At 36.6% G+C, this 17,275-nt stretch overlaps 3 protein-coding genes across 5 annotated transcripts; 1 reads left to right on the top strand and 2 right to left on the bottom strand.

Annotated features, from left to right (window-relative positions):
- Positions 1–1,720: 1,720 nt before the first annotated feature.
- On the bottom strand, positions 1,721–7,943 carry LOC107680869 (sedoheptulokinase-like). The gene is made up of 8 exons (XM_016476940.1): positions 7,827–7,943; positions 7,166–7,589; positions 6,620–6,761; positions 6,291–6,477; positions 6,035–6,187; positions 4,081–4,256; positions 2,311–2,511; positions 1,721–2,160 (listed from the first exon to the last, which is right to left on the bottom strand). The coding sequence occupies exons 2-8, from the start codon at positions 7,322–7,324 to the stop codon at positions 1,766–1,768; spliced, it is 1,413 nt and encodes a 470-aa protein (XP_016332426.1). The 5' UTR covers positions 7,325–7,589; positions 7,827–7,943; the 3' UTR covers positions 1,721–1,765.
- A 435-nt stretch (positions 7,944–8,378) lies between these two features.
- emc6 (ER membrane protein complex subunit 6) lies at positions 8,379–9,759 on the top strand. 3 transcript variants are annotated; one of them, XM_016476966.1, is made up of 2 exons: positions 8,379–8,652; positions 8,952–9,759. In XM_016476966.1, exon 2 carries the CDS (start codon positions 8,972–8,974, stop codon positions 9,302–9,304), a length of 333 nt encoding a protein of 110 aa, XP_016332452.1. In that variant the 5' UTR covers positions 8,379–8,652; positions 8,952–8,971; the 3' UTR covers positions 9,305–9,759. The 3 variants fall into 3 exon arrangements, with proteins under 3 accessions (XP_016332452.1, XP_016332465.1, XP_016332459.1); XM_016476979.1 differs by lacking the exon at positions 8,379–8,652 and adding an exon at positions 8,773–8,810; XM_016476973.1 differs by lacking the exon at positions 8,379–8,652 and adding an exon at positions 8,855–8,888.
- A 578-nt stretch (positions 9,760–10,337) lies between these two features.
- On the bottom strand, positions 10,338–16,662 carry p2rx5 (purinergic receptor P2X, ligand-gated ion channel, 5). Its single transcript, XM_016476928.1, has 12 exons — positions 15,766–16,662; positions 14,864–15,014; positions 14,357–14,428; positions 14,060–14,135; positions 13,776–13,860; positions 13,534–13,614; positions 12,621–12,762; positions 11,828–11,967; positions 11,424–11,517; positions 11,265–11,330; positions 11,078–11,163; positions 10,338–10,989 (listed from the first exon to the last, which is right to left on the bottom strand). The coding sequence occupies exons 1-12, from the start codon at positions 15,897–15,899 to the stop codon at positions 10,695–10,697; spliced, it is 1,422 nt and encodes a 473-aa protein (XP_016332414.1). The 5' UTR covers positions 15,900–16,662; the 3' UTR covers positions 10,338–10,694.
- Positions 16,663–17,275: the final 613 nt, after the last annotated feature.

A 17,275-nucleotide genomic window follows, 5' to 3' on the forward strand; every position in this document is an offset into this window, starting at 1 on the left:
TGAAGCAGCATTCAGGTCACCTACACTTATCTGTTGAGACTGTTCTGTTGAGCAATATCACCTTCTTAGTGCGCAGGGTTTCCTGTATGACACTGGAGGACTGTGGCAGAGTAAAGCGGTTTTGGTGCATGCATACTGGTTTGGGTGCATAGATTATGTGAACAAAATGAAACAGCATGCAGTCGATTCTTGGTGCACGCGTGGTAAAGAACTTGCTCCTTTGAGGTGAAGCTGGTCTGTACCTCCTTTTCCTCTTTTGGAACAGAAATGTCAGTTACAGCCATGTGCAGCACATGAAATATACCAATTATGAGATTTAGCACTTACACAGCATGTTTTGGGTTGAGCAAAATAATAAAATAAAAGGTCAATAAAAGGTTATTGTCAGCTTTAAAAATACAAACATTGAAACTGATATGCAAAAATATGGACTAAAGTAAAAAAAAAAAAGTTTTAATATGATTTACTACATTAGCAAAGTATGCATTGATTTAAATATTGATGTAAACTGTTTATTATGTAACAGTAAAGTATGAAACATTTGTACTCACCAATTAATTTCTGTTTTTTAATCCGTTAGATGAAGTATCCAGTATCGATGTGCTTGATTCATTGAGCACAATAACTTGCTCTCTCTCTCTCTCTCTCTCTCTCTCTCTCTGTGTCAGAGAGGAAGATATGTTTTGAGGTTGCTGAGAAAGCCTTACAGAAAGGCGGGTTGTATTGATTCTTTGAGTATGTTGTTACGTATGTTTTGCCATGTCCACGCCTGGTTGTAGCTCATTTATAATCATCCATATACCTTACAATGCACTGGAAGTCATCAAGCTCCTTCTTAAAATGCTTCATTCTCATCTAGCAACACTATATTCTACTACATATCTTAACTATCCAAATGATCAGTTATTCATGTGCTGGAATGCATTTAATTTTGAATAAGTACCTCTGAGCAGCACATGTTTGGTTTGAAGCAGCATTCAGGTCACCTACACTTATCTGTTGAGACTGTTCTGTTGAGCAATATCACCTTCTTAGTGCGCAGGGTTTCCTGTATGACACTGGAGGACTGTGGCAGAGTAAAGCGGTTTTGGTGCATGCATACTGGTTTGGGTGCATAGATTATGTGAACAAAATGAAACAGCATGCAGTCGATTCTTGGTGCACGCGTGGTAAAGAACTTGCTCCTTTGAGGTGAAGCTGGTCTGTACCTCCTTTTCCTCTTTTGGAACAGAAATGTCAGTTACAGCCATGTGCAGCACATGAAATATACCACATAAGCTCAATTATAACAAATGATGAAAATATATACTTAAAATGTGATGAGATATTCCAACTGTTTATTAACATTTGAAATGCCACTGAACATTGTAAACAATATTTTGTCATTTGAAGGCTTTGTTCAGTCATTTAATGGAATTCAGAAATATTCTTAAATACATATTGTTTTGTATTTTACAACACAATGGTTTTGTATTGCACTCAACAACAAGTTACATAATGAGTGTGTAAATTGAACAATACATAAAGTTGACCCATGTTAGTCAATAATAATATAGTATTAAATTAAAATTAATTATTTTTTTTAAAATTGATCAATGATACAGTTTTAAATTATTTTTAAATTAAATACACTTACGTACAAAGTGTGAATATTTATATACATATATTAATACAGAAAATAATATTTGAATACAGAAAAAAAAACAGCCCTACCAGCATTCTGGCAGGTCAAATGTCTCAGAGACGTTATCTTAAATGTTATATCTTATGTTTGGTCATTAAACACCATGGCAACTCCAACAGCTGAGTCAACATCTTTTCCGTAGACTACAGGAAATGTAAACACTCTCTCTGCTTCCTGTTGCAGAACTGTGTTACATGACAGAGCGCTGCCACTGCCAATAATACACCTCACTCCAGCGGCCTGCAGGCTCTGAGGGGGCATCATACTGGCCATGTTTTCAATAATACCCCTGCACACAGCACGAGTCACATGACCCAGAGAGAGGTTAGAGGGCGAGATTTGGGAGACACTGGCACTGGAAGTGGGGTCATGCCGCTCTCCTAGTAGCGCTGTGGTCACGGTTAGATCAGTATTAGGCTGTGCCAGAGCAGACTGGATTAGTTGGGAGTAGATTCTGGACTCATTAACTTCCAATCCTACGACATACAAGAAATACATTATTAAGACAATAATACACCTGAGGACCAAAAACATGCAACAAGAAGACTATTATAGTAAAATATAAAAAGGTCACACTTGATTTCACAATAATAATAAATGTAGAAACTGAAAAATTGTTGATTTACCAAATTCTTTCATCCACGAGTCCAGCATTCTGACAAAGGTGGCCATGACATTGCCTCCATTTAGTGATGCAGCCACTGCCAGGTAAGAGCCATGCAAGTATGGGAAATAAGCAATAGGAGAGAGGGGGTCTGGAGAATTTGGAGGGGTGAACTCTGCAGGCATGCTGAACGTCAACTGGGCTGAAGTGCTCATATTCAGCACTAGTGATTTAACATAAGTCACAATTAATTTGTGCATGATATGCCTTATGTACACTACCATTCAAAAGTTTCAAAAGTTGTCAGTGACATGTTTTAAAGGTGACATATCATGAAAATCTGACTTTTCCAGGTTTTAAAGGGGTCATATGATGCTTTTTTAAAGATCATTATTTTGTGTATTTGGTGTAACAGAATATGTTGACATGCTTTAATGTTCAAAAAACACATTATTTTTAAAATACTGTACATTATTGTAGGTCCTATATGCCCCGCCTCTCTCAAACGCTTCGTTTTCTACAAAGTCCCTCCTTCCGACAAGCGCAGTCTGCTCTGATTGGCCAGCTGACCCAGTGCATTGTGATTGGCCGAACACCGCAAGCACTCGTCGGAAATGTAACGCCCCTTACCATAATCGCGAGCTTCATCTTTCAAAATAAATGTAAAAACAGAGCCCGAAAGGGGAACAGAGTCGAGTGACAGACACAGTGATTAAGCTGGTAGGTGTTTGCAGTACACAAGCCACGGTTAAGACAGCTGACGTATCAAATGTACAGTTAAAAAACTGTTTTCTAGTATAAAATATATTAAAATGTAATTTAGTCCTGTGAAGACAAAGCTGAATTTTCAGCAACTTCAGTAATCAGTCTAATAAGCTGATTTGCTGCTTAAGAAACGTTTCTTTTTATTATCAATGCTGAAAACAGTTTTGCTGTCTAATATTTTTGTGGAAATGTGATACTTTTTTAAGATTCTTTAATGAATAGAAAGTTCAAAAGAATAGCATTTATCTGAAATAGAAATCTTTTGTAGCATAAAAGGTTTATTGACGCTTTTGACCAATTCAATGTATCCATGCCCAACAGAACTATTAATTTCTTTCAAAAAATAAAATAAAATCTCACTGACCCTAAACTTTTGAATGGTAGTGTATAAGTGAAAATGCTAGCCCACAACACTGATGTGGACACAGCATAAAGTACATATCTTAAATATTTGTACAACGCATCAGAAAATATATCTAAATGTATTTGTGTACAGGAAACAGATTTTTTTTCTGTGAACAGGAAATGTGTTAAAATATGAAATCCGGACCATCTGTAGATGGTGGATAATACCTTTGACAAAATGTGTAAAACATTTTATGGCTGAACAAAGACAAAATAAAACAAAATAAAGAAAGAAATTAGGCTGAAGTATTTAAAATAACATACAGCCTTCTTTTTAACTTAAGCTTAAGTTAAAAAAATCTCTCTTTTACAAGAACCCATAAAACAGCTAGTGTCTCTACAGCAGCCCTGCCCTTGAGAGAGGACGCTGAAATCTGAGTACAAGATCTGCCATGTCTAAATGTGTTCACTGCGGTCGCATAACATCTCCACCTGGAGGTCGAACTAGTAAACTCAAACTGACCTCAGGATGAGTATACAGTACAATGATTGTTGTTTGTAGCTGAGCTGACAGAACTACAACAGTCTGACTGTGGGTCATTTACAGACCAAGTCACTGATATTAGGAAAACATAATATGCTGTATGCAAAGCTAAAAAGAGGCATCTAATTCACACTATACCTGCATCTCCTTTGTCAGTCATGCAGGAGTAGACACTACACTGGAAGTCTCCCAGCGCCGCCCCGACCGCTGTGTGAGCAGGGATGCCGTACCACTCAGAGGAAGTGTGACCAGCCACAGCTCCGGACTCCACCACGACAGGCAAGAGCTGCACAGGGAAACATGCATCCTTCAGACTGAAGGACATAGAAATACACAGTCAATTCATGATAACGCAGTCATTCAGTTCAACACAGAGTAAGTGTAATATTAAGCATCATAGTTGATTAGTTAGAATTCCCATGTCAAGAGTAATGACCCATTTGCACCAAAGATGATAACAATAATGATAACTACAGGGCTTGGACAAAATATTGTGAACAACTAGGAAATAGGCAATATTTTACCACCATTTGCCTTTAATACAGACTCGTGCGTGTACGACAGTTAGGACAAATAATTACGATTTATAAAGTTTTAAATATGGATAATTTTCTAACACAAATGCATCGCTTCACTTCAGAAGGCCTTTATTAACCCTCCAGAGCCATGTGGAGCATATTATGATGGATGGATGCACTTTTTTGTGCTTCAAAATCTCAACCTCCATTCACTGCCATTATAAAGCTCGGAAGAGCCAGGATATTTTTAATATAACTCCGACTGTATTCGTCTGAAAGAAGAAAGTCATATACACCTTGGATAGCTTGAGAGTGAGTAAATTATAGGGTCATTTTCATTTTTGGGTGAACGATCTCTTTAAAGCAGCAGACAACATAACTCTGCACGCCCTTGAAGGAGTGGAATCATGACCTTCATAAAATATATATTTGTTTCTTCTTGAATAATTATTAATCAAAGTTATTCATATTGAATGAAGTTATTAGTTACTATATATTAGTAGTTAGACATCAAAATGTATGTATCTGAATATCTTTCTTCCTTTTAGTTGAAGAGTTGGAATGTGTAACAGTAAGCTTTTACATGCTGAGTTCTGTATTCTGCTCTCAGGGTCATGACTGTCATGTCACAGAGGTTATCGGGACCTCCCATTTATGTGACCAACGAGTGATTAGAACATTTATGCTTGTTAGAAAATAAGTGAATATGCCATTTGCTGCTCTCATTGTGTGCGTGTAGTGAAACATATTTGATAAGATTCAGGGCAGAGCCCGGCAACCTTGAAGTGCAGATAAGTGTTCTCTGCGTATGTGTGCAAGTGTTTGTCTTCGCAGATTTGGAGACAGCCCTAGGAGGAAACTGTCATTTGCCATCACCCTGATGTCCAGGGTATCATATATATGTCTCTGGAGAGACCTATTGCGTCTTACCTCTGATCACTTGTCACCAAAATAATCACTAGAAGATATGCTCCAATTTTTATGTCCATGTGTGGAGATTTTCTAAGTTTATCTATGTATTGACGTAATTATTGACCTCTGTTAGAGCATAACTACTGGTGTCTTGAACAAGTACACAGAGCGGCCTACGAACGAACTCCATCGCGAGTATTGAAGCCGACTTCTGCGGATGAAACTGCAAACAATTTTCTTCAGTAAATTCTTCTCTAATTGATCGCATCTCTGACTCCTGGTCTTCATTCATCAGACCTGGTCCTTGGGTTTTAATTGTAAATTCCCCTACACCCTATAATAAACTGAACATTATCGTCCATTGATGTGAATGCTAATATAGGTATTTTTCTAGTTATTGTTCTTAGTGTAAACTGGAGGGCTGCAAAACGATTAATGAATTGTTTTCATACTATATATAAATATCTTGTATATAAATCTAACATATTTTTCCTTAATATATACATGTGTGTGTATTTATATATACATAATAAATATACACAGTACACACAAATATAGTATGTAAACAAAAACATTTATTTTGAATCGATTAATCGCGATTAATCGTTTTGCAGCCCTAGTAAACTGCTCTTAAAACAAATATAATATCTAACTTAACTCACATTTGTGTGTTCCATTTGTTGGTGGTTGTGTTGAAGTAGCCCCAGCTGGCAGCATTTTGTCCAGTCATGACACATTTGTCAAGGTTACACAGCATGGAGACCACATAGTCTTGGATGGTGCCTGCATCACTGAAACCCGACAGGAACTCCGGCCTGATTCAGTGACGTTTCATAAAACAAAAAAACACTATTTCAGTGCAAAACAATTGGATTTTTGCTGAAATCATTTAGTCTTAAATCTTGAGTGGAATTCTACCTGTGTTTCATGTACCAGAAGATGGTGGCACAACCAAAGCCAGTGGCCACGCTCAGGTGGGAGTCTGGTTTGGGTAAGGAAGACAGGAAGTCAGCACTGCAGCGCCCGTCCTGCCAAGTGATCAGCTGACTGACGTCTTTAGGAATGAATCTAATGATTTCATGATCTTCACTTAGCCATTCACAGCCTAACAGAGAGACGAATGACAGTATAGTTATCGATACCATCCCAATTTTTTATTTATGATTGAAGATGAGTGCCTTCACCACAGTGTCACACCACAATGCAAGAAGCATCAAACATGCTTTCAGTAGTTGTTCAATGTTAACCTGATTTAGATTTCCACAACACAATGCCATGCATTTGTCCACATACTCCAATGCACTTGACTTTTTTCAGCTTGTCTTTAGGTAAAGAGCCCATGCACTGGTCCAGAGCGGAGATTATTAGTGAAGGGTCCTGCTCTTTGGCCTAATATCAACAATAAATAAAAAGTATGTTTCAAAGAGCGCATTAAACAACACTAAGAAAAAGTACCATACATACACAGGGTAGATTACTTACAAATTGTAGTCCGTTTCTTATTTTAAATTACATTATGAAAATTGTAATTAGTAACGTATTCAATTATATTACACATTTAAATAATATAATAACATGATACTCCATTTTGATATAAAAATACAAAGAGAAAGAAAATATACTTTCCTACGACATGAAATGCATTAAACATGACAATACGTCAGGTTTTCCCAAACGTGTTGGTAGGTTGATAAAGTTAATTATTAGTTAATGTAAATATACATTATTAGTTAATGTAAATATAACTTTTAAAAATTGAGTGCCACCTTTTTAATCAAAGTGCTGTTACCTACATGAATGTCTGAGGTGCTGCTGGTATCAGAGTTTGTAGGGAAACTCTTACTGTCTGTGACTGTCTTTGACTGCGCATCCAGCAGCACCACTTTAACTGACGTGGTGCCCAGATCCATGCCGAGAACAAAGCCAGCAGAACAACTCAGTGATGCCGCCATGATCTCTAAAGAAATCACTACTTTTGTGCAGACGGAGGAAGAGATGTGCAGTATATGTCATTTAACAGCACCAAAAATAAAAATAAAACTTCACCTAAATATCATAGTTTCTAGCTGTCCACGATCCGAACTAGCAACATCTGACTGGTGAACGAGTCGTTGTTGTTTTGAATCTTTTCAATGAATAAGTTGAACCGGATCACAAACCGTTCTGAATTTGATTCGGGCTGAATAATTAGTTCGGTTAGAGCGAACCGAGAGCCGTCTTTTGATAAACATTTATTAATAAGACTTATCAATAAGAAACAAAAACTGTAGAAAAAGTAAAACAATATGTATATAGTATTTAGTTAAGTTGTAACAGTTAAATACAGAGCAAAAATTACAGTAAGTATTTAACAGTTGAGAGAATATGTTATAAAGAACAAAAACAAACAATAATAATACAAAAGAAACCTATAAAAGAAACAAACAAAAATATCATTTTTGGGTGGTTACTTACATGCCGTAACCATAGACTACTGAGTTCACATCAGCTCTCTGAAGCGAACAGTTTGAAAGAACCGATTCTTGCAAATGATTCCTACTTTCGATCACGGTTTTGAGCCTTCGCGGATCCCGTAGAGTGGGTTAAAGGTATATATATTAAAACAGTAACATTGCTTAAAATTTTACAAATAAATGTGCATTAATAGACACGCCATTGCTTGGAATTAAGTACAAGTTGGTCATGAAGATTAAATAAAAATTTTAATTTGATTTTCATTAAAAAATCCCATGAAGCGTAGCGAGAAAATGGCTGAGACTATGGGAGTATGATTTTTTTTTTTTATTATTGCAATTTTTAGAACAAAGAACATATAAGGGCAATAACATTTAAACTGAATGAAAACAAATACTTAAAATAAATAAATAAAAACTAAATAAGAAAAGCAATAAAAAAAAATAAACAGGATTTAAAGAATCACTACTAATTTGTTTTATTTTTTTTTTATTGTTATTATTTTATTATTTTTTTGTTTGTTTTGTTTTCCTTTAACGTCAATGCTCCACACTCCATCCTAGTAGGTGGCAGTAAATCCACCTAAAGCTGGTTTGCCAACCGCCATAAAACGTCAAAGAAGAAGAAGAAGAGAAAATGGCTAATCGAGAATGATACACGCTGTGTTTTATCCAAAACTTGTCATTTTCCTGAATATTACATTCCTTTTTGAAATACAGACTTAATCGCATAGCTTATGATGTTTGAGCGTTTAATGTAAACGATGCTTTCTTGAATCACGGAGGCGGAAGCGTGATTTGTGTTTATCATTACTTTGATCCTAACGGTAAGTGGAGGAGGGGATTTAACGTCAATCTAAAGCAGGGGTGCCCAAACTCGGTCCTGGAGGGCCGGTGTCCTGCAGAGTTTAGCTCAAACCCCAATTAGACACACCTGAACCAGCTAATCAAGCTCTTTCTAGGCATACTAGAAACTTCCTGGCAGGTGTGTTGAGGCGAGTTGGAGCTAAACTCTGCAGGACACCGGCCCTCCAGGACCAAGTTTGGGCACCCCTGATCTAAAGTATGTTTCATTCGGCTTCAAATGATGATCTGTGTTTCACATCTCTACTGTTTTGTCTCTCAGCGTGTTTTTAGCATCACAGCATGGCCACGGTAGCAGCAAAACGCGAGGGACCGCAGTTCATCAGCGAGGCGGCCGTCAGAGGAAACAACGCTGTGCTGGACTACTGCCGCACGTCCGTGTCCGCGCTCTCCGGGGCCACGGCGGGCATCCTCGGCCTGACCGGACTCTACGGCTTCGTCTTTTATTTCCTTGCTTCTTTCCTGCTGTCCTTGCTCCTGATTCTCAAAGCCGGTCGCCGGTGGAACAAGTGCTTCAAATCTCGACGTCTGCTCTTCACCGGGGGCCTCGTGGGCGGCCTGTTTACTTACGTGCTGTTCTGGACTTTCCTCTACGGAATGGTGCATGTGTACTAAAGGGACCCGGACAGTACAGCAGCCGCTTAGATGTAGAAAGATGATAGAGATGCCTCAGGGTAGAGAGTGCTGATCGATGTACCACAGGTTTTGTCCGTGAGCTTACTAATGTTTAGCCAATACAGCTTAAAATGTTTTCTGAGTACTAATTGCATTGTAATTTAGATATTTAAAAATGGTGTGTCGTCATATTCTTTCCTCTTGTAATTTAATATTTTCCTAATGCTTATTCCAGGGCAAAGCTGGGTTTGGAGCTAGTATGACAGCCCAACAGGGAAACTAATTTGTTTTCAGCTTGCTTTCTGTGTATGATGTGTAACACTCTGTGAACTCCAGGCCTCAATCAGAACTATGTAAAAACACAATACCAACTTTAAACTGTATAAATCACATTGTTTTATTTCAGATAATAAATCATTCACCTCATGGATTAAATTGTGTGGTTTCTTAAAGTACATGATGTTAAATTATTTTTTTATAATAGGCTACTACTCGTCCTATAGTGTGCCTATCATTGGTGTTGTTCTGTAAGTGCTCAAGCTCAAGGGTGTTTTACAAATTATTAGTGTTGTGTAATTTCAATTAAAATATCAGCTTGATTTTTTTTTTTTATTCAGACTGAACAGGTACAGTCACGTTTATGTGTCCTCAGTGCTTGAACTGTGCAAACATTTGGCGTTGGTACAGTTTTTGAATGATATTGAAATACTCTCCAAAGTTGCATTTATTTGATCAAAAATAGAGTGAAAACAATAATGTGAAACATTACAAATAAAATAACAGTTTTCTATTTTCATATATTTTAATGTCATGTGTTTCTGTAATGGCAGATCTGAATTTTCAGCAGTCATTACTCCAGTCTTCAGTGTCACATGATCCTTCATAAATCAATCTAATATACTGATTTAGTGCTCAAGAAAATATTTTGTCAACATACATTTAGAAGGTTCAAAAGAACAGAATTAATTTGAAATAGAATTATTTTATTAATTGAATTCATTCTTTAAAAAAAAACTACTGACCCCAAACGTTTGAATGGTAGTGTAGATCTTTATTTTTTTCATTTCTCTTCTTTTTAAAGATTGTACTCTTCACATTTACTCAAGATGAAAGTAATGCAATGACCCAAGCATTTTTTGTCAAATATTTTAACATTTCTTCGACCTTGGTTTGACAATTTTTGGTGTCAGGCCATATTTATATTAAATAATTTATATTTATCTTATTGCAAATCCTTTGTAACAAAAACTTCCATTGCCATTTAAAACGCTAAGAGAGCATAACAACACTGGCAGTATTCCTCTTTGGTATGACTGAGCATAGACCCGCTATAATACCTCCTTTCATACATTCACAGTAAATCCAATGGGATTCAGCATCAAAAAATCCTCTACTGGTTGCGTGGTGTTCTCAGGGTGGAAACGGGAGAGATGGTCTGTTTTTCTGTAGCGTGCTGAGTCCTGAATGACACTGTGCCCTGCGGCCTTCTCTCAGAACTGTGGGTTTTGAGTGCTGAGCTTGTGGGCTGGATCTGTCTCTCTGGGTTGTTATTGGGCTGACATGACACCGATGTCAATGGCTGCATCTCTGTTCCCTGTTTCTCCTCTCTCTTGTTCCGCCCATCTTGGCGATGATGACCGTGGTGTCTCACATGCTTTCTCTCTCTCTGCTTTCCAGATTGCTTTCTGTGGGGGCAAATAGTATATAATAATCCACTGCATCTTTCTAATCTTCCAAGTAAACCTTTTTAAGAAGTCGACAAGACACGCTTACTTTGTGACTGCCTCAAATTTTGTCTCTCGGTAGAAGGAGCTTTTGCTCATCATGTAGAGCAGAATCATGTCACAGACAAAAACCCCCTGTGGAATGAGATGACACAAGAATCTCAGAAAGATTTTGTTTTGTGCCTTTTACACTTCAACTATTAGCGACACCATCTGTAACTAGCTTATATACTCACAGCACCCATTAAAGCAAGCCCAGAGCCAATGCTGATTACTGTAGGAATGATACTGAATCTCCCAGCCTAAAAACAGATAAACACCATCTTTTTATCATTTCACCAGAACCCTAATGAGAGGAATCTTTAAGAATTTTAAGTAAAATGCTTATCTCTTACCTTTCCATTAACTAATATATCAAAGCGAATGCCATACACTTTAAACAGATTGCGATAGGTTTGACCTGCTACATCATTGTAGTATCGAGCAAATCTTGATAAAGAGAGAAACATGTCAGTCAATGTAATGATACTATTTCAAATCTTTCAAATCTGTTTTAAACAAAAACAAAAAGTAAAGGTTTAAGCGATTTTATTGTAAAAAAAAAAATTATAATAATAATAATTATAGAAAATTAGCCACTCAGAAATCCTCTTTGTCAGTGAATCATTTTTTTCATTCAGCTTTGCTGGCATGTTTTAGTGGGTGGAGTTTTTAAGAAATCATGTGCGGTTAGCAAAACAACTGAAATCACTTACAGAACCTTGTTTTATGAGCTAAAATCAATAAATCAGAGCGATACCTGAAGTTGTAACCAGAAATGGCAGAGTTCTGTGAATTCTTCACGGAATCTAAGCGTGTGAAGCTATATTCAGGGTTACATTGAGATTCATCTTTATCCAAATCACAGTTCCATTCGATTCCAACTCCAATTGAACCACCCTGTGTGTGTATAGAAAACAATGATATCAGTTAATAAAATTACCCTCTGCATTAAATATAGGGCATCATGATATTCCTTTGCAGTTCTGGCAATTCATTTTTACAATCTAAGTCAATAAAGTTTTCTTTTTTTTTTTTAGCATAAAAGCATAAATAAATAATGCAATCATATATAAAATAGTGTATTCATATCAGTGCCAGCTGACACTTTTGCTAGAAAATATTGGCATACAGTGCAAACTTGTTTAGAATGTTCAATCCATAACTGATGCTTCACAGGTCAAAAATTGGTTAAAAATTGTACTTGTGGTATCTTTCTTTTCTTTTCCCTCTCTCTCTCTCTTTTAAATAAATACCATTTTTATGATATATTTTGATTATATGCAGACAAATAAGCCATTGACACATAAGTATGGCTTAAGTGTCCAAATACTTTTTGGGGAGCCTGGATCAGCCATTGTATATTATTTACATGAGCATCTTTTTAAAAGAATCCCCAAATCATATACTAAAAAAGATTACTGTCTTAATGTGGACAAGTTAGGATATGATCTCTCTTTGATTATACATTGAGCTGCTGCTTGAACATCAACTACCAGTGTGTTTACAATGGTGGAGACTTTGTTTTAACTTGTGTCGTTTGAACCACTTGCCTTTGTTGCCAAATCCTGGAAACTGTATCCAGTCCAGTTAATCACATCTCCCACAAGAAAGATGGGACAATAGGGATGATGGTCCTTATCATATCTGCACATCTTCAGATATGTGCTGTTGGTGGTAGGCAGGACGTTCGATCTTCAAGTGAGGGAAAAAAAAGTAGAAGCAGTATCTGAAACCGCTCATACAATTTGCTTGATCTACAATGTGATGACTTTGCAGAGGAACAACTGTCACTCTGTCAGTGAAACAGGCAAGGCACAGAATAGCAAGATAGTAAGTCTCAGTTCAGGCACCACACGCTGAGCTGGTATAAATAGAGATGAGTAAGCGAGAGATATTCAGAGCAGCTTGTGCTGTCGTGCTGTGCCATCAGTATCCAAACATAACGCTTCATTATGTGCAAGCGAGTCTGCTCTTTCACACCGCTACATGGTGGGAGATTTAGAGAACTTTGTATATAGCATTTGTTTAGTATTTTTTTTTTCTCTTTATTTTTGGTATATTTTAATGACAGCTCAGTTTAGATTAGTTTGTGTGCTCATTTAAAGGGATTGTACTGGCTTTTAAATAACAGCTTGCCAGATGACACTGTATTTAAGCCATAGAAATGATCCTGTCTATGCACTTGTGAGTGAACTATGAACTTTATTATTCTGCAGGAGTTTGAAATGACAACAGAACATCCTGTGCTGACACAGAAACAAACCTGTTTCAATGCAGCATGTAAAACATCCAAACAAGAAAGACGGGGGGAAAAAATACGGTTATATTTGTATGATATGTATATATATATATATATGATATACAGTATATATATAGATAGATAGATAGATTGATGTGAGAACATTTATTCTGTAGCCTTCAATAAATAAACACACTGACTTGATGCCTCTAGGCTTGACTTACTTGGAGAAGGCAAATTTTGGAAACTTGATGAAGTTCTTTACATAGATCGTGAAGTTTTCTGCCTTTGCCAGCATTGGCTCCCTGTTACAACATTTGAAACATTACAGGTACAATAATGTTTTTTTTTTTCTTCAAATAGTTTCATATAGGCATGGAGAGCGAATAATAGTGCAAAAAGGTGAGGTAGATGTACAGCAACTGAACATGAATTGAAAGAAATTGGTACAAAACTGTTTTCTTACGATGGTGTCTGGCCATGCTCAACAGGGCACCAGGCATGAATCTCACACGTTCCTGTGTCGTTTATACAGCGACCTGTCTTCACTCCTGAATAAACAACAATAAAACGTAGTCCTTTTAAAGCTCAGGAATTTAAACATGCCAGTGGATCGTAGTATAACACAATGTAACATCTTTTTTTTTAACAAGAATCTTGCACAACACAAAGGTTGTCCTTTTATATAACTTCAGGTATGCAGTTGTAAGGAACAAAAGGCTTGGTATTTCATTTAGGTTTTGTGCTTACCATGGCCTGCTATGACAGATTCCCCTTCCACACATTCATTGTCATAAGTACATAAACCATCTGGCACTTTAGGACTCTGAAATAAGTAAAATGAACCAAACATATACAACAAACTCAAACAAAATACTACATACATACAACAAAAGTGGTTTTAAAATGTACTGAGATCAAAAACTTCTATATGAATACAGCTCTCTAATTGAGAGACAGTACTACTCTTTCCAACAGATGCCTCATATTTTTGGTTGCATAATTTGTGTTGGGAATAACAAAATAAAACAACAACCTGTCTCTTACCTCAGGGCAGTAACCCAGCTTTTGGTTGGGTGTCACTACATAATTTGTCACAATAAAGAACACTCTGTCCCCCTGTTTGTAAAAAAAATAAATAAATAATAAAGACATGTTCTTGCAAAAGACATTTTAAACAGCAAAGTAACTGTTCAGTTTGTTTTCCACAGAACCAACAAGCTTTTGGTTCTTTTCAGTCTTTATTTCTTTAAACTTCTTCCATCTAAACAATCTTCATCTGTCATCTAACAAAAGGCCGAAAGCTGTTAATTTAGAGTACTACTAATATGAAGATAACCGAAAATAGATGTTTCATTGTGTAACATGATTAACATAATTGACAAACTAAATGTTTAGTGTTCAAATTTAAAGCAAAAGATGTGTGTCACGTCAATATTTGTAGGAATATCCATTATCAAATACATAAAACAGAGATTTTGAGAAAGACTGTTAACAGGTGGTTTTCAAATAGATTTCTTCCAAAGTGAATATACAGGAAAGAGGTGTATTTACTTGTGGGGGAATGACATAGTCCTCTGCACCCCATAGCTGCAGACCAGACTGAGAGCTGTTGGTGAAATCTACACCCTTGAGTTTGGTGATCACAGAACTCTGGATGACTTCCTCGGTCTCCTGATAGCCTTTCTTCCAAAGAAAAACCCACCTTTAAGAAGACGCACAAGCAAAAGAAAATAAACAGTGTGAGAAATAACAACTTAGATTGTGAAAAGTATAAAAAGACATTTTATTGGTTATTTAGAGTATAAAGAAGAGGATCTGTGTGCGAGCTACAGAGAGCAATGCTGTCTCATGTCCTATAAATCCTACAGTATATATGGCCAACACGCCCTGAAGGACGTTATAATCTATAGATATCATTACATTAAAGTTCTAGATTAATTATTTCTTGCAAAGGACGACTATTAAACAGTTTTAAAGGGCAATTATGAAATCAGGCTGGTGCTTTTGTGTGTAGCATTTGGCCACAGCACGTGATCCAGGTCATCTTACATTCAGCAGCTTTTGTTGCACTTAAACACTATTTTAAAATTAAAAAGACAAAGGTATCAAGTTTTTGTCTGGTTCTGGTACATCTATAGACTAAATGGAGACTACTAATCTGAATCAAAACAAAATGTCTTTTTCACTACATGCAAAACTTACAAACCGAACAATAGCAGGTCAAACGCTTTCAGTCGTTCCCTTGATATAAATAACATCCGAGACATGGTGCTTTTACTGTCGACTTACATTCGGTTTGTTGAAATTCATTGACAGTAACCATTTTTAACATGAACCAACACTTAATGACCTATTATAATATGTGCTTTGAAGATTCAATCTTCGAAACACTGACAGAGCCCCGCTCGCTCACCCCTCAACGTCTTGATTTAGAGAAAGCACAAGGCACCTACCCGATCAGATATCCAATCACCCCCAGCTGAAAGAGTCTGAACAGAACTCCGACCTTTTTGTTTTTAGCGATGACAAATTTCTCGGTCTTGTAATCGAGTAGAGAGAATAAAAAGTTACCCCAGGTCTGAGCCATGCTCCTGTGTAGATGACAGCGTCGAAGCAGCTGTCAACTGCTCTGCGCAGACGGTGGTGTAGCCGGTTCTTCCCCCTAAATGTTGTGTCAAAACCTTTTGTTTTTTGATTTATCAGATTATACCTTATACCTTTCGTTCCGGAAATATTTCTTTATTTTGACAATATTAATATCATTGATGCAACTGCTGATGCGAGCAGTAACGGGGTTAAGCTGTTTTACGGACGAAACAAAAGCAACGTCTGGAGCTTTCAGTCAGACAAGAGCTAGTTTATTCAGCATATATACATGTGTTTTTAGTCGTGAGAACACTTCACAATGAGGCCCATTTTATTAGCATTAGTTAATGCTGGTCTCACTAACATTAAACTAGGTTTAATATCAACATTAAACGTTTAAACTACGTTTAAAATCAACATAAACGGATTTACATTAGATCACGGAAGTAGGTATTATTAAAATGATAAATGAATAAACTATAAAATTGACATTAACCTAGATAATTAAATGCGGTGAATACTGTATATGCCATCGCATTAAACCCTATTGTAGATGTTGCTATAACTGATTTTCATAAATATTGGCGCTAGTCGTCTTATGTCCAGGGTTTTAGGCATTTTGATTTGTGAAATTTCATGACTTTTCCACGACCTTTCCAGTCGTTACAAGATTAGGATTTATTTTTAGATAATACTTCATCGAGATAGCTGGCCAGATTTCTATTTATTATAATTATTTCTATAACTTAAAAAAAAAAATCACTAAAAAAAATCATTTAGGTCTTCCCGAATGTGAAAAAAAATACCACTTACACTAAAAATAGTACAACCCAACCAGTGTAACACTGGACCAACAAAGGCACATAAGCAGTGCAGCATACAAGTTATACAATTTGTTAACGACTTATGAAAGGCTATATTTGAGTTTCAGCCAGGTTACAAAAACAGACACTTGGTGGCACCACCTTACCATTTTTAAATTTATAGCAGCAGCTGTTGGACAGGCCCATCAGACTCCACCGAAATAGATTTACAGCGTTTTACACCCTAGGGTCTCACCAAATAGGCGTAAGAAATTAGGCGGCTGCCAAGTAGCTTTTAGATTATAATTTAAAAAACAAGATGTCTAGTAATGACTTATCAATTTAAGTGCTAGGATCCAAAAATTGATAGTTTAACAGGTTTAGAGAAAGCCACTTCTAATTTAATTAATTCGATATCAAATATGACTTGCAGTCCCTTTTGCATGCTACAGCATAATCCTGTGCTTGGTGTCCTTTTTTTGAGAATAAAACCAATGTCCCATTTCACTCATTTACATTTTTTTTTCTTTACCAGATATTGTACTAGCAGTGCACAAAGACAAGGAAACAATCA

This window comes from Sinocyclocheilus anshuiensis, unplaced genomic scaffold, assembly GCF_001515605.1.
Source record: "Sinocyclocheilus anshuiensis isolate Anshui unplaced genomic scaffold, SAMN03320099.WGS_v1.1 scaffold697, whole genome shotgun sequence".
Lineage (NCBI taxonomy): Eukaryota > Metazoa > Chordata > Actinopteri > Cypriniformes > Cyprinidae > Sinocyclocheilus > Sinocyclocheilus anshuiensis.